The sequence below is a fragment of the Juglans regia genome, chromosome 7, assembly GCF_001411555.2.
Source record: "Juglans regia cultivar Chandler chromosome 7, Walnut 2.0, whole genome shotgun sequence".
NCBI classification, from domain to species: domain Eukaryota; kingdom Viridiplantae; phylum Streptophyta; class Magnoliopsida; order Fagales; family Juglandaceae; genus Juglans; species Juglans regia.
This window is the reverse complement of record NC_049907.1, coordinates 47,512,494-47,530,888: the sequence shown is the minus strand read 5'-3', so window position 1 is coordinate 47,530,888 and position 18,395 is coordinate 47,512,494. Positions and strand designations below refer to the sequence as shown.

The following is an 18,395-nucleotide window of genomic DNA, read 5'->3' as shown; positions in this document are numbered from 1 at the left end:
CACTCGGCTGAGTTAGATACAGGGGGATCAAAACTTGTAAACAAACACCATTCCCATGAAATCTAATAGCAACCAGAAAACATGCAACATTGATGTTCCAAAAGGTCCCTCTCAACAAAATTGTCAAAACACTATAATCAAAATCAATTTCTCACCAACCAAAAAAATCTCAAACAACTGCAAGAGAGAGGCGAATGGCTAGGTATGATATTGTCCAAAGAACTCCGACCCAGTCTAGAATAAAGTACTGGTCCAACTACTGGAGGAAGCCAAGCTACGCCACAAGTAGCATTGCACAGAACAGAGCATACTAATTTTCTAAACCTAGCATTCTATTGGAAGCATTTCCTGTCTATTGAAAGCAAAGCCGCCAAAATGAACCTCTTGAAAAGCAATAAAAAGTTTTTCCCAATCAAAGGATTGCCCCCAATCAACTAAACACTAGTCATCCACTCATTCGAAGCAAGTTTCGCACATATCCGGCAGTAAATTCCCATCAATAAACATTCAAGGACAATAGGATTCACAAACAGCCAGAGTATCAGGTAACAAACTAGTCGGAAGCAATTTTCTACATATTGAGTTTGTACTTTGGAAGTAATTATCCATATTCCAGAATCAATGAAATAAATAAAAAAGCACTTAAAAAGTACGTCCAGAACGGAAACACAGTTAGTACCAAAATCTTTATATAGTATCTAGTATGCAGTAGAGTTAAACTAAGTGAGGTGTAGCGATTAAGTTTCCGCATTAGGAATTGAGTAGTGAGAAATATAGAAAATGGTTTTAGAGTTGACCAGTAGTGTGGAGTCCTCTGCCGAAGAAGAAAAGGGACGGCACGAGCAACGCAAGGAGAATGAGAATGGCTAGATGGAATGGAGACCCACCGCCACTGTTCTTTGCACCGGATAGTCCCCGCCTCACCGCCATTTGATCAAAACCTAAAATTGAGAGAAAAGAGTTACTCAAGCGTGGGCGAAAGAAGAAGAAGAAGCACTAGCGAGAGTGAATGCGTGTGTATTACGAGTGGAATTGAGAGGAGATCTTGGAGACTTGGGAGGCTTTTGGTGTTCATTGCAAGTGAAAGTCCATGAGATGACGAGAGAGTGTGTGTGTGTGTGGTGGGGAGGAAACTGCAGAAAGTAGAGTGTGATTCCAAGGCAAATTGTCAAGAAAACTACTAGTAGCGACACAGAGGCATCCCATTCCCACCACACGGTAGCAATCCTACAAATTGAGACGTCTTCCAGTAAAAACTTTTTTTCTAATGCAAATATTTCTAGATAAACACGAGTAATTCTATCAAACAACGTAAACTTGATGAGCAATATTTTCTTATTTCTTTGTTTTCATCCCTTTCATTCTTTGATTGATGTGCTAAAGTTTCCAAAGACGAATAACCCACAAACCGTGAGAGAGAGAGAGAGAGAGAGAGAGAGAGATTAGCTAACTGCTTAAAAATGAGTGTAATTCGTCGTAATATGCTCCATAGTCTTTACTGAGGGAGATGGAGATAGTAACAGCGATCTTTCTTTGTCATTATAAGTTATGACAACGTTCCTTGGTGTTCTAATGGAATTGTAGCCCAAACTTGCATGGGGAATGCAGATCAAGTAGATTCTAACAAGTGAAAGATTTGTAAAAATTCTTAATATATAAGTCTCGTAGACTTTTATTAAAAAAATAGATTCCACAATAAAAAAAAAATATATATATATATATATATATAAAAGTTTTATTTTCTAGTGATACCCACAGTCTGTTATGAGTCGTTGTCTCTCTCCTGCCAATAAATTATTAATTTTGGTAATTGCACAAATAAATTTAAGACGTCGTTGTCAGTGTCACGTTGGCCGTGGGTAGAGGATACTCATCCTTAACTTTTCTTCTTTTCTTTTCGGCCACCAGTAGCATTTGGCGTTTGCGTTGCCTTTTACTAATTTATTTACTAGTGAATGCTAAAAAAGTAAATTCCTTATCCTTCCAAGTAGACTAAAAAAGAAAATTCGTTCGTTTTTTAAAAAAAAAAAAAAAAAGGAATTGACGATCTAAAATTGTATTAAATCCATTGATACATAGAAACATTAAATGCATTATTTCTAAATTCATCTTATTTGGTGATTTTTCTTTTTGTAATTGAATGTTTTAAGGAGCCCTATCCCAACTCATTGTAATCACTAAACACTTCCTCAGAGCATCATCGTTTTTTTTTTAACTCCATCAAGAAATGAGAAGTCTAAAAGAAGATAGCAGTAGATTTTATAATAAAAGAAACATTATAATCTGATATATCATATCAAACTAAATATTTTTTTTTTTTTGTAATTTTCTTTGAATGTCAAACCTTTCTGATCATGTTTAATTAATCTCCACATATGCTCTTCCGAAATCTTGATTCCGGTATGGGCGGTATGGCCTTGCGAAGTTATTGCGAACGTTGTTGTCTAAAAACGAGCAGATTTCATAAAGAGTTCTGCAAGAATTCAGCACTCAGGTTAACAAGATAGAAAACTAGAAATAATAATTTAGCCATCATATATCATATATTCTCCCGAATCCTCGAGAAGTTTCAACTGAGAGCCGGTAAAACCGAGAATTGAGGTTCACATCTTGCTAACAACTAGACAGCAGCTAAAGGAGATAAGAAGCTTGATGTCGCTCGACAAGAACAGGGAGCTCAACTGGATCCCAAGGGAGAACACCGTACAAGCACATGAGCTTGCAAGGTGGGCTGAAAAATAAAAGTGGTATATAGTCAAATGTATAAGTAATACCCAACCACATCATTAAGTGGGAGATCTCTAACCCACACCATGATATGTATGTTATGTTTCGAAGTTATATGAAAGTTTATTTAGCAAAAAAACCTGGACAGCTGCTACATATCTACGTCCACATTATGCTAATTAGACACTAGCTAACTTGTCTACGCGCATGGAGACATGAACTCAGGTCAAAAATCACGTAAACAATGTTAAAAGACCTCCCAAAACAACCTGACTACAAGCACCCGGAAAAATGCATCCAAAGGGGAAAGCTTCTCTACAGAATAGCCACATCCAAGTAATCTCCAATCTGCATTGGTGAACATAAGTTGGTAACAACTTGGAAATATAACAACTATCCATGGACCCAAAAGAGTATTGTTTTACCTGAAAGTGAAGTTCAGCCAATGTCTTGCTGTCATCCAGTCTTCCGTTTCCAAATGAATAGGCCATCCCCACCTTCACGAATCAATTGTATATTTCACAGTCAGAACCTTGTTATAGGTATCATTAGGTGTCAACCAATAAAACAATTTTTTTTAATATAAGTAAGAAGATATTTTATTGATATTTGAATAGGCATAGCCCAAGTACACAAGAAGTATACATGTGATTACACCTAGTTAGGAACTAGAAGGTGTCAACCAATAAAACATACTTGCAATTACAAATCTATAACGTCAATCCACACAACCAATTAACATATTAGTGCTATTTTAATAAGTAAACACAACTAATTAACATATTAGAGATATTTTAATAAGTAACATTTCAGATCCCTGATAACATATCAAAACGATTTTGGCTGTCACATCAACCACAGGTATAATTATATGGCAATGCAATGTTAAATATAACAAGGTTGCGTACACCATAGTGGAAATAAAGGCATGATCCGTGCAGCAATTTCTCCAATTCCTTGAATTATTTGTCAAATTGGTTCCAATCTTTTCATCATAAAACACTAAACAAAATATATGATGGACGTGATTATAGGAGAAAGAATAGGAAATCATGCTGTGGTCACATTTTTTATAGTTAATCAAGAAGTTTTTTTATAATATAATAGGCATAGATGTGGCCACATATGTTCATAATGTACAATACCAATTTCTATCCATTCATTAATGCAGGCACATATTGAAGAGTTCCAAAACTGACTCATATAAATGATTATACATCAGCAGACAGAGACAGAACTATGGTTGTTTTATTAACACAATCACACAAGAGAATGAAAGAGAGTGAGTAACCTCCTTCACTTTAAAACGACCATTTTTATCAGGATATACAAAAGCAAATGATAGTTTTGCATTTTTTCTCCTTGCAGCTGGAGCTACCTCTTTGACCTGTAGAAGAAACAAAATAAATGATGGCACTAATAATAATGAAAAAGAAATGATTTCTGCAAACAAATAAGTAAAAAAAATATGAACTATAATTTCAAACGATATATAGCAAGAAAGGCACTCATCTTAAGTGGTGTTCATTTATCATTATATCAGTTACCATCCAAAAGCACAACGTAACTCAAACATTGTGCACCAAAACATAAACCATATTTCTTTTCTTTTTGTAAGTAAACATAAACCATATTACCACTATTTATACTTTCCAATGGCAGCACGATGGCACATAGTCGTTCAATCTTTTCAGGATCACACCAAATCTTTTTTTAATTCTTTCCTTTTTTTATAGGTAGCAAGATCACAACAAATTCATTAATCAGTAAAAGATGCAATCTAACAAAAACCTGTCAGTTTTTGCCAAAAACAAAATCCATAGCTCATAACAAGCTTATCCCAATGATCCATTTATGCCCACTTCTTAATGATTACCAAAGACCTAACCAATTTTTAGTACAATACCCCACTTTCTCCATTTGCAACCTCATCCCTTGTCATCTAGTTTAAACCAGACCTAAAAAGTCTATTGGCTGTGCCTGCTACCAGGGGTCCAGGTCCACAGACTCCAATTGATAACCCAAGAATTTATCAAATTCCGAGTATGGCACAATTATTTGAGCATTATTTTTCAATAGGTAATCAAGAAGTTTTATTCATAAAAGAAGGCATAGCCCAAGTACACAGGAAGTATACATGAGAAGTACCTAACTAGGGTTTACAACCGAAAGTAGAAAATATGAACATTTAGTCCATTAAAATAAATGAGCCCCGCCAATAAGAACAAGGTTTTAAAGAAAATAAATTTAAGCTCATCCATTTTCATCTCGTGATCCTTGAAGCTTCTATCATTTCTCTCCCACCAAATGCACCAACACATACATATAGGAGCCATTCTCCAGATAGCTGCCACTTGTGGATTACCTTGGAGGCCTCTCCAGCTACCATTTGACCATTATGAAACTGTGTGCCTTTTTTATTGGAAATTACACTCTTATAAGCCATCATATTAGTTGACCAGCCCCAGAGTAGTAGCTAGTGCCATCAATTGTAGGTAATGTAGGCCCAAAGGTTCTCAAGTATCAACACTAAGAGAATTTGAACTACTACAGTGTTCAGTAGTATATAGATATAAATGCATGCATATCCAACGTATGGGGCATGTGTAAATGAGCACACAAATACAAAACCATTGAACCAAAAACAAAAACAAAGTGCGCAGAGAGAGAGAGAGAGAGAGATGGCATACCAGATCGGTTAACTCACGAAGAGTAGCATCTTTCCAGGTATAAATTTGAACCTCATCCTTGGGCACCTTGCCTCGCACAGCAAATTCTTCATCATTATGATGACCTCCAATCTACAAAGAATTCAACAAGTTGTAACTACGATTTCCACATAGAACATCAAGTTTCAAAGTCTAAGACAACAGTAGAGACTAGCTCTTCAACGGGCATTCATGGTCTTAAACTTAGAAACTTCACAATTCATAAACAGTTATTTACTACCGCCTCTTGTTTTCGACTTAAAATCCAATACAGATTTATTAAACGATTACATCTTGATAATGATGATTGCTTACAAGAAAGAAAAATAATAATAAGTTCCCAGATGTTTAGTTGAGACTCAATTAAGATGCCCCAAGTGGCATGCAGAATTTGAAATATGTTAACTTTGAAGGCTAAGAAAACAAACTTCATTATTTAAGAGCTTCGCACAATCATGAAAAACAATGATTTCGTACTCTTGGAATAGGAAGAAAATGTATCATGGAGCTTTGATGACAGACGTACCTTGGTGAAAACTCGAAGCAATAACGGGCAAGTCTGCAAGCAATTTAAGAACGAGATCAAGAAACAGAATTTTGAGACAATAAAGCTTTAGGGCGACTAAACATTGCACAAGATAGTAAAGAAATACCAAAACTAAGAATTCAAAATCGGCAATCCTAAAAAAGCAACAACAGAGAGAGAGAGAGAGAGAGAGAGAGAGAGCACCTTTTCGCGATCTACGGGCTCGAAGCGAGGGCGAAGAAAAGCGGGATGGCCTCTTGGAGGTGGACCCAGGGGTCTCCCTCCTTGTCTCCTTTGCGCTTCTGCTGCTCCTGCGAGTGCCATCTCTCTCGCACACCCACACAGCTTCTGTTTGGTCTTCAGTCGACCCTTCACCCTTCCTCAGAGATTGAAGAAACCCCTGGGCCCTGTTTCTCTGTTCTGTGCATCTTAGCAAGGTCGAGGTGGTTTTGTTGGTGGTCATGGGCCGGAACTATAGGTATTTGAGCCTGCCCCAAAGAGAAAAAAAAGGCATAACAGACAAACCCAAGCACACGACCAGGCTCACTAGCCCACGCAACGATACTCTTCACAACAGTGGTTGGGTATTTATAATATATGTGAATAATAATAAAATAATTTGAGTTAAGATTTTTTATTGAGTTTTGAAAAATGAGATATAAAAAGTTAAATAAAAATATTATAAAGTTAAAAAATTATTTGAATATAATTTTTTAATATAATTTTTATTTTAAAATTTAAGAAAATTTATCATTTTTTGTATTTTATTTAGAAGTTTGAAAAATTTGTGATGATTAGGTCATAATTAGATAAATAAATTTAGAGATTTGAAATTAAAAATATTTTGTATTTAAGTAATATTTGGAAAGGAAATAACTAAGAATATATAGTTGTGTTCCCAAATTAGACCAGATGAGAGGCCCATGCGTGTATGTTTCGTCAATATTACGCTTAATGGTTTTAATTGGAGAAGTTTTATTTGTTTGCCAAAGAAATTTCACAGAAATAAATTTATGAATTGATAACTTTTTGTTGTAAATAAGATTTAACATATGAAATCTAATCTAATCGTGTTAGTTTGTGTACTTAAACACTTCTCAAATGAAAATATAGGCATTGTTTTGTTCGTCTTCACACGTATATATTTGTCGAATTTGGTAAATGAAGATGCCATACAGCTTTAATTAGGGTTATAAATGCATGTTTAGAATACATGGTTTGCTAAAATAAAACAAAAGACTAATAATATGATCTCACTTCGATCATTTACTCCCTAAATTTTAATTAAAAAATGATTTACACAATATTTTTTACAACACTTTATATAATTATGTTTTAAATGAGTGGTATTTTTGTAAAACATCTTATAAAAGTAACATAATTTTATAAAAATACCATCATTTTATAATATTGTTGTGTAATGTGTCGTACCATGTGTTGTGTATATATCATTACTCTAACTTTAACAGAAATATGTGTAAAAATACAACCAAAAAAAAAAAAAAAGACCCTCTAATATTAGAACTCAAACATGATTAAATGCATTAAAAGGAAGGGTAGTTTATATATATATAAGAAATTCTATTTGGAGCTTACACCACACAATACCACTACCTAATCAATACGTGATTTGTCATCTTTATCATTCTATCTTACTATATGTGTTTTCATATATAGAATTTCAAAAATAACAAATTACATATTAGTTAGTAACATTTCTCTATGGATATTTATATATATTTCTATTGAGGTGAATTGGGAAAAATATAATTATCCCAAAATTAATTAATCATCCCGGCCAGTTAGCTAGGTACGTAGATACCGATCGAGAAAGATACAAACTCACGAATCTGCGGTTGTTACAAGAGAATCCACAGGATCTTTTAACGTACCCATGTATGATGATCATGTGAATGTCCATGCATGATCCCCGGCAAGAGCTGCATGCAGTGCCATTGAAAGCATCTTCTTTTAAGGTGTGAGGTACCGCCATGCATATTACATCATGCCATTATTCTCACCTAAATCTACGTACGACCACCTTAGTGTAATTAAGCTATAATTAATTAGGAAAACTAGATCAGATAATGAAATTAATTTATTATTATTCAAAATGACAAAAAAAAAAAAAAAGCATATAATTCTATGATTACATTACAGCCATCCGATCGACTGACTAGCTAGGCATTGATCAATCTTTTGTTCTATTAATTAAGCACCCGGCTGGCCAGCAGGGTTAATGGTGGAGCTTGAAAGCTCAGCTGACAGTGAAGGCTATGCAAAATATGGAAAGTTTGCATTGAAAAACCATGACAGTACTGTTATCAACGCTTTCCTACAATGGAATGCCCTAACCATCCCCACCACCCAGCTCTTAGATTAGACCCCAAAGATGGGTTGTCACTTGTCACTCTTCAAGGCTGATGGACACCACTTTGGAAAACAGCTTTATTGCTACAGCCTGTAGCTAGGAATATTACTCATTTTCTTTTTTTTTCTCTTTTTCCAGTACCTGATCTTTTCATATTTCCAGCTCTTTGTAGTAAATTCTCCTTGATAAATGATATGGCCGGGTGGGTGCATGTTTTGTTAATTTTATGGGTTGTCGAGGTTGGCAAAGGGCTAATGTTACAATTATCATGTACATTACATATATGAATACTGACTACTACTACTGGTACGATCGATCGAACATAGCTAGGCTCCTGAAATCATGCATTAATCTCATGAATATGCACAATTACTAGTCGTCCAACTGGCCGCTTAAACTTATAATAGCAGTACAGCTAGCTTTGGCATGCATGCACTAACAAGTTTTGGTATTGGGATATAGGACGGCCGAAATTGATATTAATATGATCTGCATATATGGCTCGTAATTTTACATTTTTTATATATAAAAAATAAACAAGTCAGAGTTTGAACAATGAGCCGATCGAGTGAGTGGGTCATGAGAATCATTCAAACCATATTCCAAAGAAGGGGCAATGACGATGACACTCGGACAAGCAACCTGCAAATCCAGACTGTGTCAATAAGCTAAATAAGGCAAACTATGGGGATGCATGGGCAATGACATTATTGAAAAACTGGGGTAGATAGATAAATAAAATAACATCATGAGTACTGCCAAAAAAAAAAAAAAACTTGGACATGCATAGTCATCATCAGTTATCACATGCATTGTAACCATTGCATGCCACGTATGAATTAGTAACCTTGTTTTGTCCGAAAGGACGTACATGTTAATTAATGAAATGACATTTGAAAGGTGCTGGGATCAATAATATTGCCCCCACATGCTGGAATACTTTTTCTCGTGAAAACTCTTTTTGGGGACTTAATTTGTTTCTCCAATTTGCAATATATATGGGACAGTGCTAGCTAGCGTTAATTCCGTGGGCAAGACGTGAATGTTGATCTCTCCTCGACGGCCTAATTGACTCTTATAGGCTTGAAGATTTGAAGAATTACTGTAGTACTGCATGCTCGTTAAATTTAATTGCTCTGAATTTCAATAAACCACCTTAATTATAACCTATTTCAACATCCCAGCTAACTTTTAATACATGAAATCCCAGCTCATCATGATCTAAGCTTTTATACATCGACCTTCCTTAATTTGCAAGTAATTGGCTTTTAATTAAAGATGATGATGATCAATAAGTACTTGTACGTGCGTGACGCGTCTATAGCAAAATTTTAAATTTCGTACCGTATCAGTCATTGGACTAGTATAGGTACTCCATATATTTCGTACCGATCTAAATACCAGATGGTATCGGCCGATATTTCAGCTTCCAATTTTTTTTTTCAAATTATAAGTTTATTTTTTAACCCTCAATTCAGATTGGACTATTTATAATTTATATATATATGTATTTATATATAATTTATTCATATATAGACTATTTTTTTAGAATATAATTTATATATATAATTTATTCATATATCAACTATTTCGAAACGGTACACGAAACGATACCGGTATCGAAATATTTCGTTCCAGTACCTTGACCGGTATAACTTCTGGTACGGTATTCAAAACATTGATCTTCAAGCTATAGCAGGTAGGGACATTAATCTAAACGTAGTGCTGGTTGCGGATCGAGTGTATAAGTAATATGATATGATCCAAATATTATCTCACGTTACTTGGTGCAAATTAACGTACGTAATCATCATGTACGTGTATATGATCAGCCAGCTTTAATTTATATGATAGTTGCATCGCATATATATATATAATTACATGATTACTTAATTAGGCGAAATATAATTTGTATCATGTATTATAATATTATATATATACAATAATTTCGGATGTCACCTTTCATATATATATATATATATATATATATATATATATACACCTAACGATCATCATGGGATTCCAGCTTGCAGGTTGAACAAATTAATTAAATTTGATCACGCGATAGTATATATGGTATAATTAATGCAGTATATATGCATAAAGCTGAGATCGAGAGCTGGTGACATACGTAATTGCGTTGTGAATTGATTTGATCCACAAAATTTAAACTCACTCGCGAGAGGATAATTAACTTACAGTTTAACCAATTAAGATATTGACCAAATTGTAATTATTTGGGTCCTTTTATGGCATGCATGCATGCAGGTCACGAAAACGATATATATCCAAAGAAACATAATATACGAATTTTCGGATTTCTTTTGATCAGAATATTGACAGTAGTACTAGGCTTCTTTGGAAATTTCCCTGACCTTTACAGTTATATATATAAGATTTCCGAATAATACCATGAATTAAAATTTAGCTCCTAAGTGGAAAAAAATAAATAATTTGAACATCACTTTTTATATTCCATCAAAATCAATTTGATCAATTTCTCTCAACATATCATGTCAGCTTGTAGATCATAGTAACATTAAATTATCATTTTAAGTATTAGCCAATTTTATCAACATGAGTCCAATCAAAAAGTTTATTAATCCGTTCTCTAGTACTGATCATATATATTATATAACAATTTTATAAGGCCACCCCCAACAATAAATTCATCCAAAGTGCATGCATGCATGTACTTATAATAAATTATTAATTTGTCGTGGTTTTGGTCACTTAATATATATATATATATATATTCATGATCATGACAATAGGAATATATATAATTGACACAAATTGCTAAATTTTGGTTAGTTTTGAATAAATAATGGCTACTGCTAGCTAGCTAGCTAGTAGCTAGTACGTACTACATGTATGCATGCCTTAATTGGTCACTAATTAATGATACTCGTTTCTACAAATTTATAAGTCTTGCCCCAAGGAGTAAAGAAATTAATATTATACATGATGAAGTTCATAACATCAAACATTATTTTTTGAGAAGTTTCCTTTGTTAATTTCCAACCATATGCATACTACAATTAAATACATATATATACCTACATCACTATATTATATCTGTGACCGGCCTAGCTATAATTTGTTCTGATCATGTACGTGTCTTAGAATAGGAACTTCAAATTAAGGCTCAAATCCTGTACGTGATATCTTTAATTGTAACCATATTAATTAATTTATAGACTTTATTGTACAATATATATCCAATTTCTTTGTAGCCAAGCTATAAGATCACTAGCTAGTCTAACCCAAATATATATATATCCATTATTAAGGGCTACAATAATATTATATATTTATATCCTTAATTTAACCTTAATTAATTTACTTCAAAAAGATGGAGAAGTAAATTAAAAAGAACGGGATAAATTAGGTCTCCAAATTGCTCATAATCACATTTCAAACATGGTGTAAAATCCACGTACGTAAGTGCATCGATCATGGCTAGGTATATACTAAATATTAATTATGGTTTTTCCAATTTAATTTTCATATATTGCATGTCAAGTACGTAGTAAGTAATTATATACTCCCCTGGTACTCAAACAAGCATTTGGGATTAATCCAAAATTAGCTCGAATTAATTCCCAAAACCTAAGATTTCCGAATTGAACTAGCTAGCATTCGTGTTTCAATAATTTATCTGATCGAACTGATCAATTATGGGATTCGATCGAAGAGCAGCCAAATATCATTTACAACCAACATTCTTAAATCCAAATTAAGTTGTCGAAAAATATTAGTTCTAAACTTGATTAAGTTCTACAAGCTGGAGTAGTACTACTATTATATATATACCCAAAATTATCCCATATATATATATATATATATATATTAATTTATTATATTCGAGAAACTAAATTGTTCTTAACTGCAACTGATGTTCATGAATTCTAGAAAAATTAGTACTTAATATCAAATCCTTAAATTAAAAATAAAAACTTTATCAAAGATTAGGTACTGTAAATTACCAATTAGTGGCTGCACATACATGACTCGGATCGTGAAGTTACGCTTGAAAGCAAGGCGCGTGGGATGAATATTAATTTATTACCTTACAAGAACTGAAGGCAAGTCTGAACTCACAGTGCATGAAAGATCAGAAAGAGAGAAAGGGAGAGATGAATGCAGCATTTGCTAAAATTAAAAAGGAAAAGAGAATGAGAAGGAAGAATTACTGGGTTTCCATTTTGTTGTAAAAGATATTATATAGAGTCCCAGTCCTCCTATCGATATTCGTTTCTAAGTTCTAACACAGCCCCAACAAACTCCCACTTCTCTCAGAAAGCCCTTGTTTCCCATACCTACTCCATGTAATATTTATATTCCACACCTCCATTTTTGTATAACCTCAAACCACTGCATGATATAATTCCAACCCTGTTTGAGAGAGAGAGAGAGAGAGAGAAACTGAACATCCCAGACTTACACTTGCACATAGGTTATACTATTTGTAGGTTTTAATATTGTCCAGAAAGAGAAAGAGAGGATGGGGAGGGGGAAAGTCGAGCTGAAGAGGATTGAGAACAAGATCAACCGCCAAGTTACTTTCTCAAAGAGGAGGAATGGTTTGCTCAAGAAAGCTTATGAGCTTTCTGTTCTTTGTGATGCTGAGGTTGCTGTCATCATTTTCTCTAGTCGTGGCAAGCTTTATGAGTTCGGAAGCGCGGGGTAAACCCCGATATCCCATTCTCTCTAACACTACCGAGCTCTTTCTTTGCATTTTTCTCGATCTTTTATGTATTCAGCTGCTTTTTTTTTCTGTTTTTGGGCTTAGACGTGTAGTGGTCTAAATTCCGATGCATTCACCTACGTTTTCTAATCTAGAATTAAAGCTTTTCTTAAAATTTATTGTCCTGATAGGTAATTCTCTCCTGTTCTCCCTCTCTCTTCTCTCTCTCTAGATTACCTAGTCTTCGTTTCCGAAGTTTTCTTTCCGTCTTTTGGATTTCTGTGTTCCTCTTCCGTTACCTACATATAACATATGTTGATACTGCACAAGTTGCTTTCTTGATCTACACACCTCTCTCTGACAGCTCTCTCTCTCTCTCTCTCTCTCTCTCTCTCCATCCCTTATATATCCTTCTTTTCTCGTTGTTCGGCTTTTAGGCTTCTGGGTTACATGTTTTTGGATCGACAAAGGCGGGGGTTCATGAATTGCAGAGATCATCAGCTTTTTACCAATCACAGATCGACACGTTACATGGTCCTTTCAGATCCTCACTTTCTGTTTGAGCGTACTGTCTCTCAACTCTGGCTTTCTTGGTCTTGGTTAGATTTTCATGAAGTTGTGATGGAACAGTACAAGCTTTTTCTTTCTTAGACATGAAACAGCCTCATATTATTCAACTAAAGTCCTATGACTGGTAATTAAGGAAGCTCTCTCTCTCAGACCTCTGGGTAAGATCTAGGATTTTGCATCTCTCTCCAGGAAAACGTTAAAATTTTAACGCTGAGTACCAAATCCAGTGGAATTCTCACAATTCTAGGAATGTAAACTTGTCTTCATCTCTTTTGGTCCTTTTACTCTGTGGGTTTATCACCGTTCCTGCTCCATCTTCATCTCTTTAATTGCTGGACTCTGGCTGGGGTGGCAAATCAAACACACCCATGATTCTCAAGTACTCTTTTGGGGGTCTCCGGTCCTCTGCATCTCCATCTCTCCATCTCTCCATCTCTCTCTCTCTCTCTCTCAAAAATGACAACAGTGGGTCGAGTGTGGTAGAGAAAATGAGAAATTAAGCACATCCTAGCTTGTGGGATTTCTTCTGTTTTAGGGTTTTTAAAATTTTACTGATCAATTCCATATTTTTCGGAAAAGCTAGGAAGCAAATCAACAACGCATAGGTTCAGGTTTTGCAATTCCTCGTTATACCCGATCTAATTCTCAGATGTTTTTAGTTTCACCACGGGTTAATTCGCTCACCCTCTCTCACCTATGCACATGATCACGAACATGTTCTGTACTCATGATCCATTCTTTAAAATTAGAAACTTAATTTAGGGTAACGGAGATCACCTGGTGAAGTCGTCGGGGCCGGGTTTAATTAGGAGATATGAAAGATTTTAATAGTCCCCACACTCAAATGTCACAAAAACACAGTACTATATGTTAGCTAGCTAGATCGAAGCAGTGAAGTTCAGGTCAAATTAGAAAAAAATGGGGCCGCTATACATTTTTTGTTAATGAGGGTCTGAGATCGATACTGAATCTCAGTCCAGTTTTCAAGTCGTATGTTCCCATTGAATATTGTAGCTACAATATATGACATGTCAATTCATCATGTGGATGTTGATCTAGCATATTAAAGTAGTACTACAATCACTGCTGATCCAAGTAAGTTCCTTTTCTTTTCTTTTCTTGCATGTTTCTCTTTTTTGGTGAAAAAAGAGCTATCTTTCTCTTACTCATGTGATCTCAAGATTAACCTTTCGGTACTGGAGATGAGACATGCTGTTGCATGTTTCTATATCATGAGCGGATGTAACATACTTGTTCTGGACAGATATTATATATGTTGTAGCATGTTTGCTTTTCATTTCTGACAAATTAAAGAAAATAGACCGAATAAAGAAGTTATATAAACTATATACCCATATTTGATTCTTAATTGCTGAATTAGCGAATGCATTTTTTTCAACACATGTTTTTCTATTACTTTTCGTTCCTTTCTTATTTTGGACGTTCGAGCGACCCTTAATAAATTTGCTTGAGTAATGGCTCGAGTAATTTATTATATATGCATATAATAATGGAAAGTGAAGAACCTTATTAATTAATTTTCACGTAAGCATGTACTTAAGATCAGTTAAAAGTATATTCATGTCTAGCTAGCTATGAGTCGAGCTAATTGAGAACTGAACCTGTGGGATTTGCTGATCCACAATGAAACACTAGGATCCAAATCAGTTCTTATTGTCGTTTGTGCAAGAATAGTCCTTTGGATATTATAATCCAAATCATTGATGTTTACTATTGATCATGTAAGTCAAACGACTAGATAATACAAGAGAACGATCAGCTTTTATATCAGTAATTTTGACGCGATTATCGATTTTCCACGATGAGACAGACAATATAACAATGTGAATTTGAAATATTTTGTATGGATAAAGGTAATTTATACTTTCTATAGTATTCTATTAACTGTATATAGAGTACTATGCTGATTATATTATAATATCTCATTCTGCTGTTCTTATTGATCTCTCGATCTATGCCAGGGTTAGGCTAAAACTCATGTGGTAATTAATTGCTTTTAACCACCGGTATCTGATTTTTGCAGAATAGCAAAAACACTAGAGCGATACCAGCAGTATTGCTTCACTCCTCTGCAGGACAACGGTGTTGATCAACGTGAAACACAGGTAATTTGTGATCTTTTTTCCAAAATTCTTCCTTAGGCGCTTAAACTGCTGATGATATTAATTCATCGGTACGTATCTTCAATCGATTGAAGATTGTTCTTAATTCGAATTCTATCTGGCCTGAATTTTGGTTTTGTTTGTCAATGCATCATGCAGAGCTGGTACCAGGAGGTAGCAAAATTAAAGGCTAAATATGAATCTCTTCAGCTGACTCAAAGGTTTTGCCATTCCCAAAGTGATCTAGAGCCATATATATATATATATATATATAGATATATAATTATGTTGTACAATTAATTGCAGTTGTTAGTCTGATTTTTGTGGATTCGATTTGGCCGATGCCCAACAAATCAATTGACAGGCCTGACAATTAGTAGCACCATGCATACCTTATGTTTGCTAACAATTATAGAACTGGTTATGTACTTGCTTGCTTTAAAAGGCATTTGCTTGGAGAAGATCTTGGACCATTGAGCGTGAAAGAGCTGCAAAACCTTGAGAAGCAGCTTGAAGGAGCTTTGCAACTAGCTAGGCAAAGGAAGGTACTATTCGCATATCTTTATAAGTATAAAAGTCCTCATCTCAGCAGTGATATAGTTTTCTATTATGATCCATGCCTGGCCTCTCTCTCTCTAAACATGAATTTTCCAACAATATTATATATTAAGGCATGCAAAAGGTATTTCTTATATATATATGTACACACAGAATTAGGAATAATATTTCAAATTTTGCTCAGCAAATTGTTTACCATCAAGGGCGCATAGCCTCGTGTTTGTCACTACATATATATAATTTCCTTTCTAGTTAACATGGATGTCAACTAGATAGTCATGCTACAATTAAAGAATTTGTGAATTTGAATTAAGTATACTACTTGTCTTTCGTCCTTAATTGCAGACACAAATTATGATAGAACAGATGGAAGAACTTCGCAAAAGGGTAAGTAATCATCATCATCATATATATATATATATATATATATATAATTTTCTTCAAATTATAGTTTCTAAGAACATATGGGTCTTATTTGATTCACACATGACCATCACGCGGCATGCATGCATAGATATTAATTAGGATTTACCAATAGTCTTGCCTCTAATTGACGGGTTTTTGGTACGTACAAAGACACAGCGCCAAGTGATTGTTTAAAGCTAGCTAGCTAGAGACTTGATCGTGGGAGAAAAAATATTATTGCTTACGAGTACTGTTTTTTTCTTGTCCGACTATGCTAGCTACATATTAAGCAGTGTGATGATCAGTTGCCTAGCTACCTATATACGCACTTATATATAAGAAAAGACTGAAGGCCGGTATTAGATTGATCAATCAGCCTTTACTACTTTGACTTTAGGGCACGCACATGCCATATATATATTGTCACGCTGATCTACTTGGTACTATTTCTTTTTCTTTTTTTCATGCATGTGTAATTATATATATAGAAATTGACAGCAGTAATTAAGGTATTAAATCATGTGATCTCTTCATGCAATATTCTTGTAAATTATATAAGATGATATAATTTGTTCTTTAATTAAGACGTACTGGCCATAACATGTAATATTAATAATGATTTATTACTGTGACCTTCTGATTCAATTTGGCAGGAGCGCAGCCTTGGAGACCTCAATCAGCAACTTAAGATTAAGGTCATATATATATATATATATATATATACACTACATACTTTGAACTATGATTTGCATGCATATATAACTTATATATAATAGTACAATTTGAAGGCCTTTACATCATACAGTAGTACCATTCACATGACATAATTTGATTTGTAAAATTAAAATTTTAAAATTTGTCTTTCAAATCAAATTTTGCCAATGGTGTGTGATGTAAAAACTTTCAAATAAAATTTTTTATAATAGCATATATATATATATATATATATATATATATATATAACATGATAACTAATATATATTTGTTGCCTTCTGTTAGTGAAGCTGATGATTCACTTTTTTCCAATGTCTATATATGGTTCAGCTTGAGGCAGAAGGACACACCCTTAAGGCTATTCAGAACTTTTGGAACAGTACTGGTACTACTACTTCAGCAGCTGAAAATAGCAACTTTCATCATCATGTGCATCATTCACAAACCAATCCCATGGAGTGCCAACCCGAGCCTGTCTTACAAATAGGGTATGCTACTAATTAATTACTACTCTCTCGTTAAGTACTTGAGTTCTTCCTGGCCTTTTGACGTACTCCTAAAGTACAGCTTCTATATATCTAGGTTATGCTTACTCATCGATCGAACTCTGATCTCTTGCATGAGTACTAGATTAATACTTGAAGAAGATGATCATAACATAGAAAGAGCTAGTTTTTGAGAGAAATCATGCTTAAATATTTGATAACACTTGTTAATTAGATGAAGTACTACTACTTAATTCTTAAGTAGAAGCAAGTTAATTTTCTAATGACTTTGTCACTGTTTGGAACAGCTACCATCATTATGATCCATCTCATGAGGGATCGTCTGCTCCGAAGAGCATGGCTGGTGGTCATGAGGCTAACTTCATCTCAGGATGGGCTCTTTCAACTCCGTTTAAGTTCTAAAGAGTTTCATGCATTTGACCAATTAAATGATTGTCTAATTATACACACACATATATATATTTATATTTATGGCTTGTGTATTGGTATTTGCACTA

At 34.3% G+C, this 18,395-nt stretch overlaps 2 protein-coding genes across 4 annotated transcripts; one reads left to right on the top strand and one right to left on the bottom strand.

Annotated features, from left to right (window-relative positions):
- Positions 1-2,230: 2,230 nt before the first annotated feature.
- LOC108980242 (histone deacetylase complex subunit SAP18-like) lies at positions 2,231-6,383 on the bottom strand. Of its 3 annotated transcripts, none has more exons than XM_035692432.1 (7): positions 6,166-6,383; positions 5,962-5,994; positions 5,418-5,528; positions 4,019-4,114; positions 3,153-3,224; positions 2,997-3,075; positions 2,231-2,473 (listed from the first exon to the last, which is right to left on the bottom strand). In XM_035692432.1, exons 1-6 carry the CDS (start codon positions 6,283-6,285, stop codon positions 3,043-3,045), a joined length of 465 nt encoding a protein of 154 aa, XP_035548325.1. In that variant the 5' UTR covers positions 6,286-6,383; the 3' UTR covers positions 2,231-2,473; positions 2,997-3,042. The 3 variants fall into 3 exon arrangements, with proteins under 3 accessions (XP_035548325.1, XP_035548324.1, XP_035548323.1); XM_035692431.1 differs by lacking the exon at positions 2,231-2,473 and adding an exon at positions 2,513-2,731; XM_035692430.1 differs by lacking the exon at positions 2,231-2,473 and having other exon boundaries at positions 2,513-3,075.
- Positions 6,384-12,569: 6,186 nt separating this feature from the next.
- LOC108990764 (agamous-like MADS-box protein MADS3) lies at positions 12,570-18,395 on the top strand. The gene is made up of 8 exons (XM_035691669.1): positions 12,570-13,021; positions 15,637-15,718; positions 15,875-15,936; positions 16,161-16,260; positions 16,619-16,660; positions 17,332-17,373; positions 17,723-17,880; positions 18,186-18,395. Exons 1-8 carry the CDS (start codon positions 12,840-12,842, stop codon positions 18,298-18,300), a joined length of 783 nt encoding a protein of 260 aa, XP_035547562.1. The 5' UTR covers positions 12,570-12,839; the 3' UTR covers positions 18,301-18,395.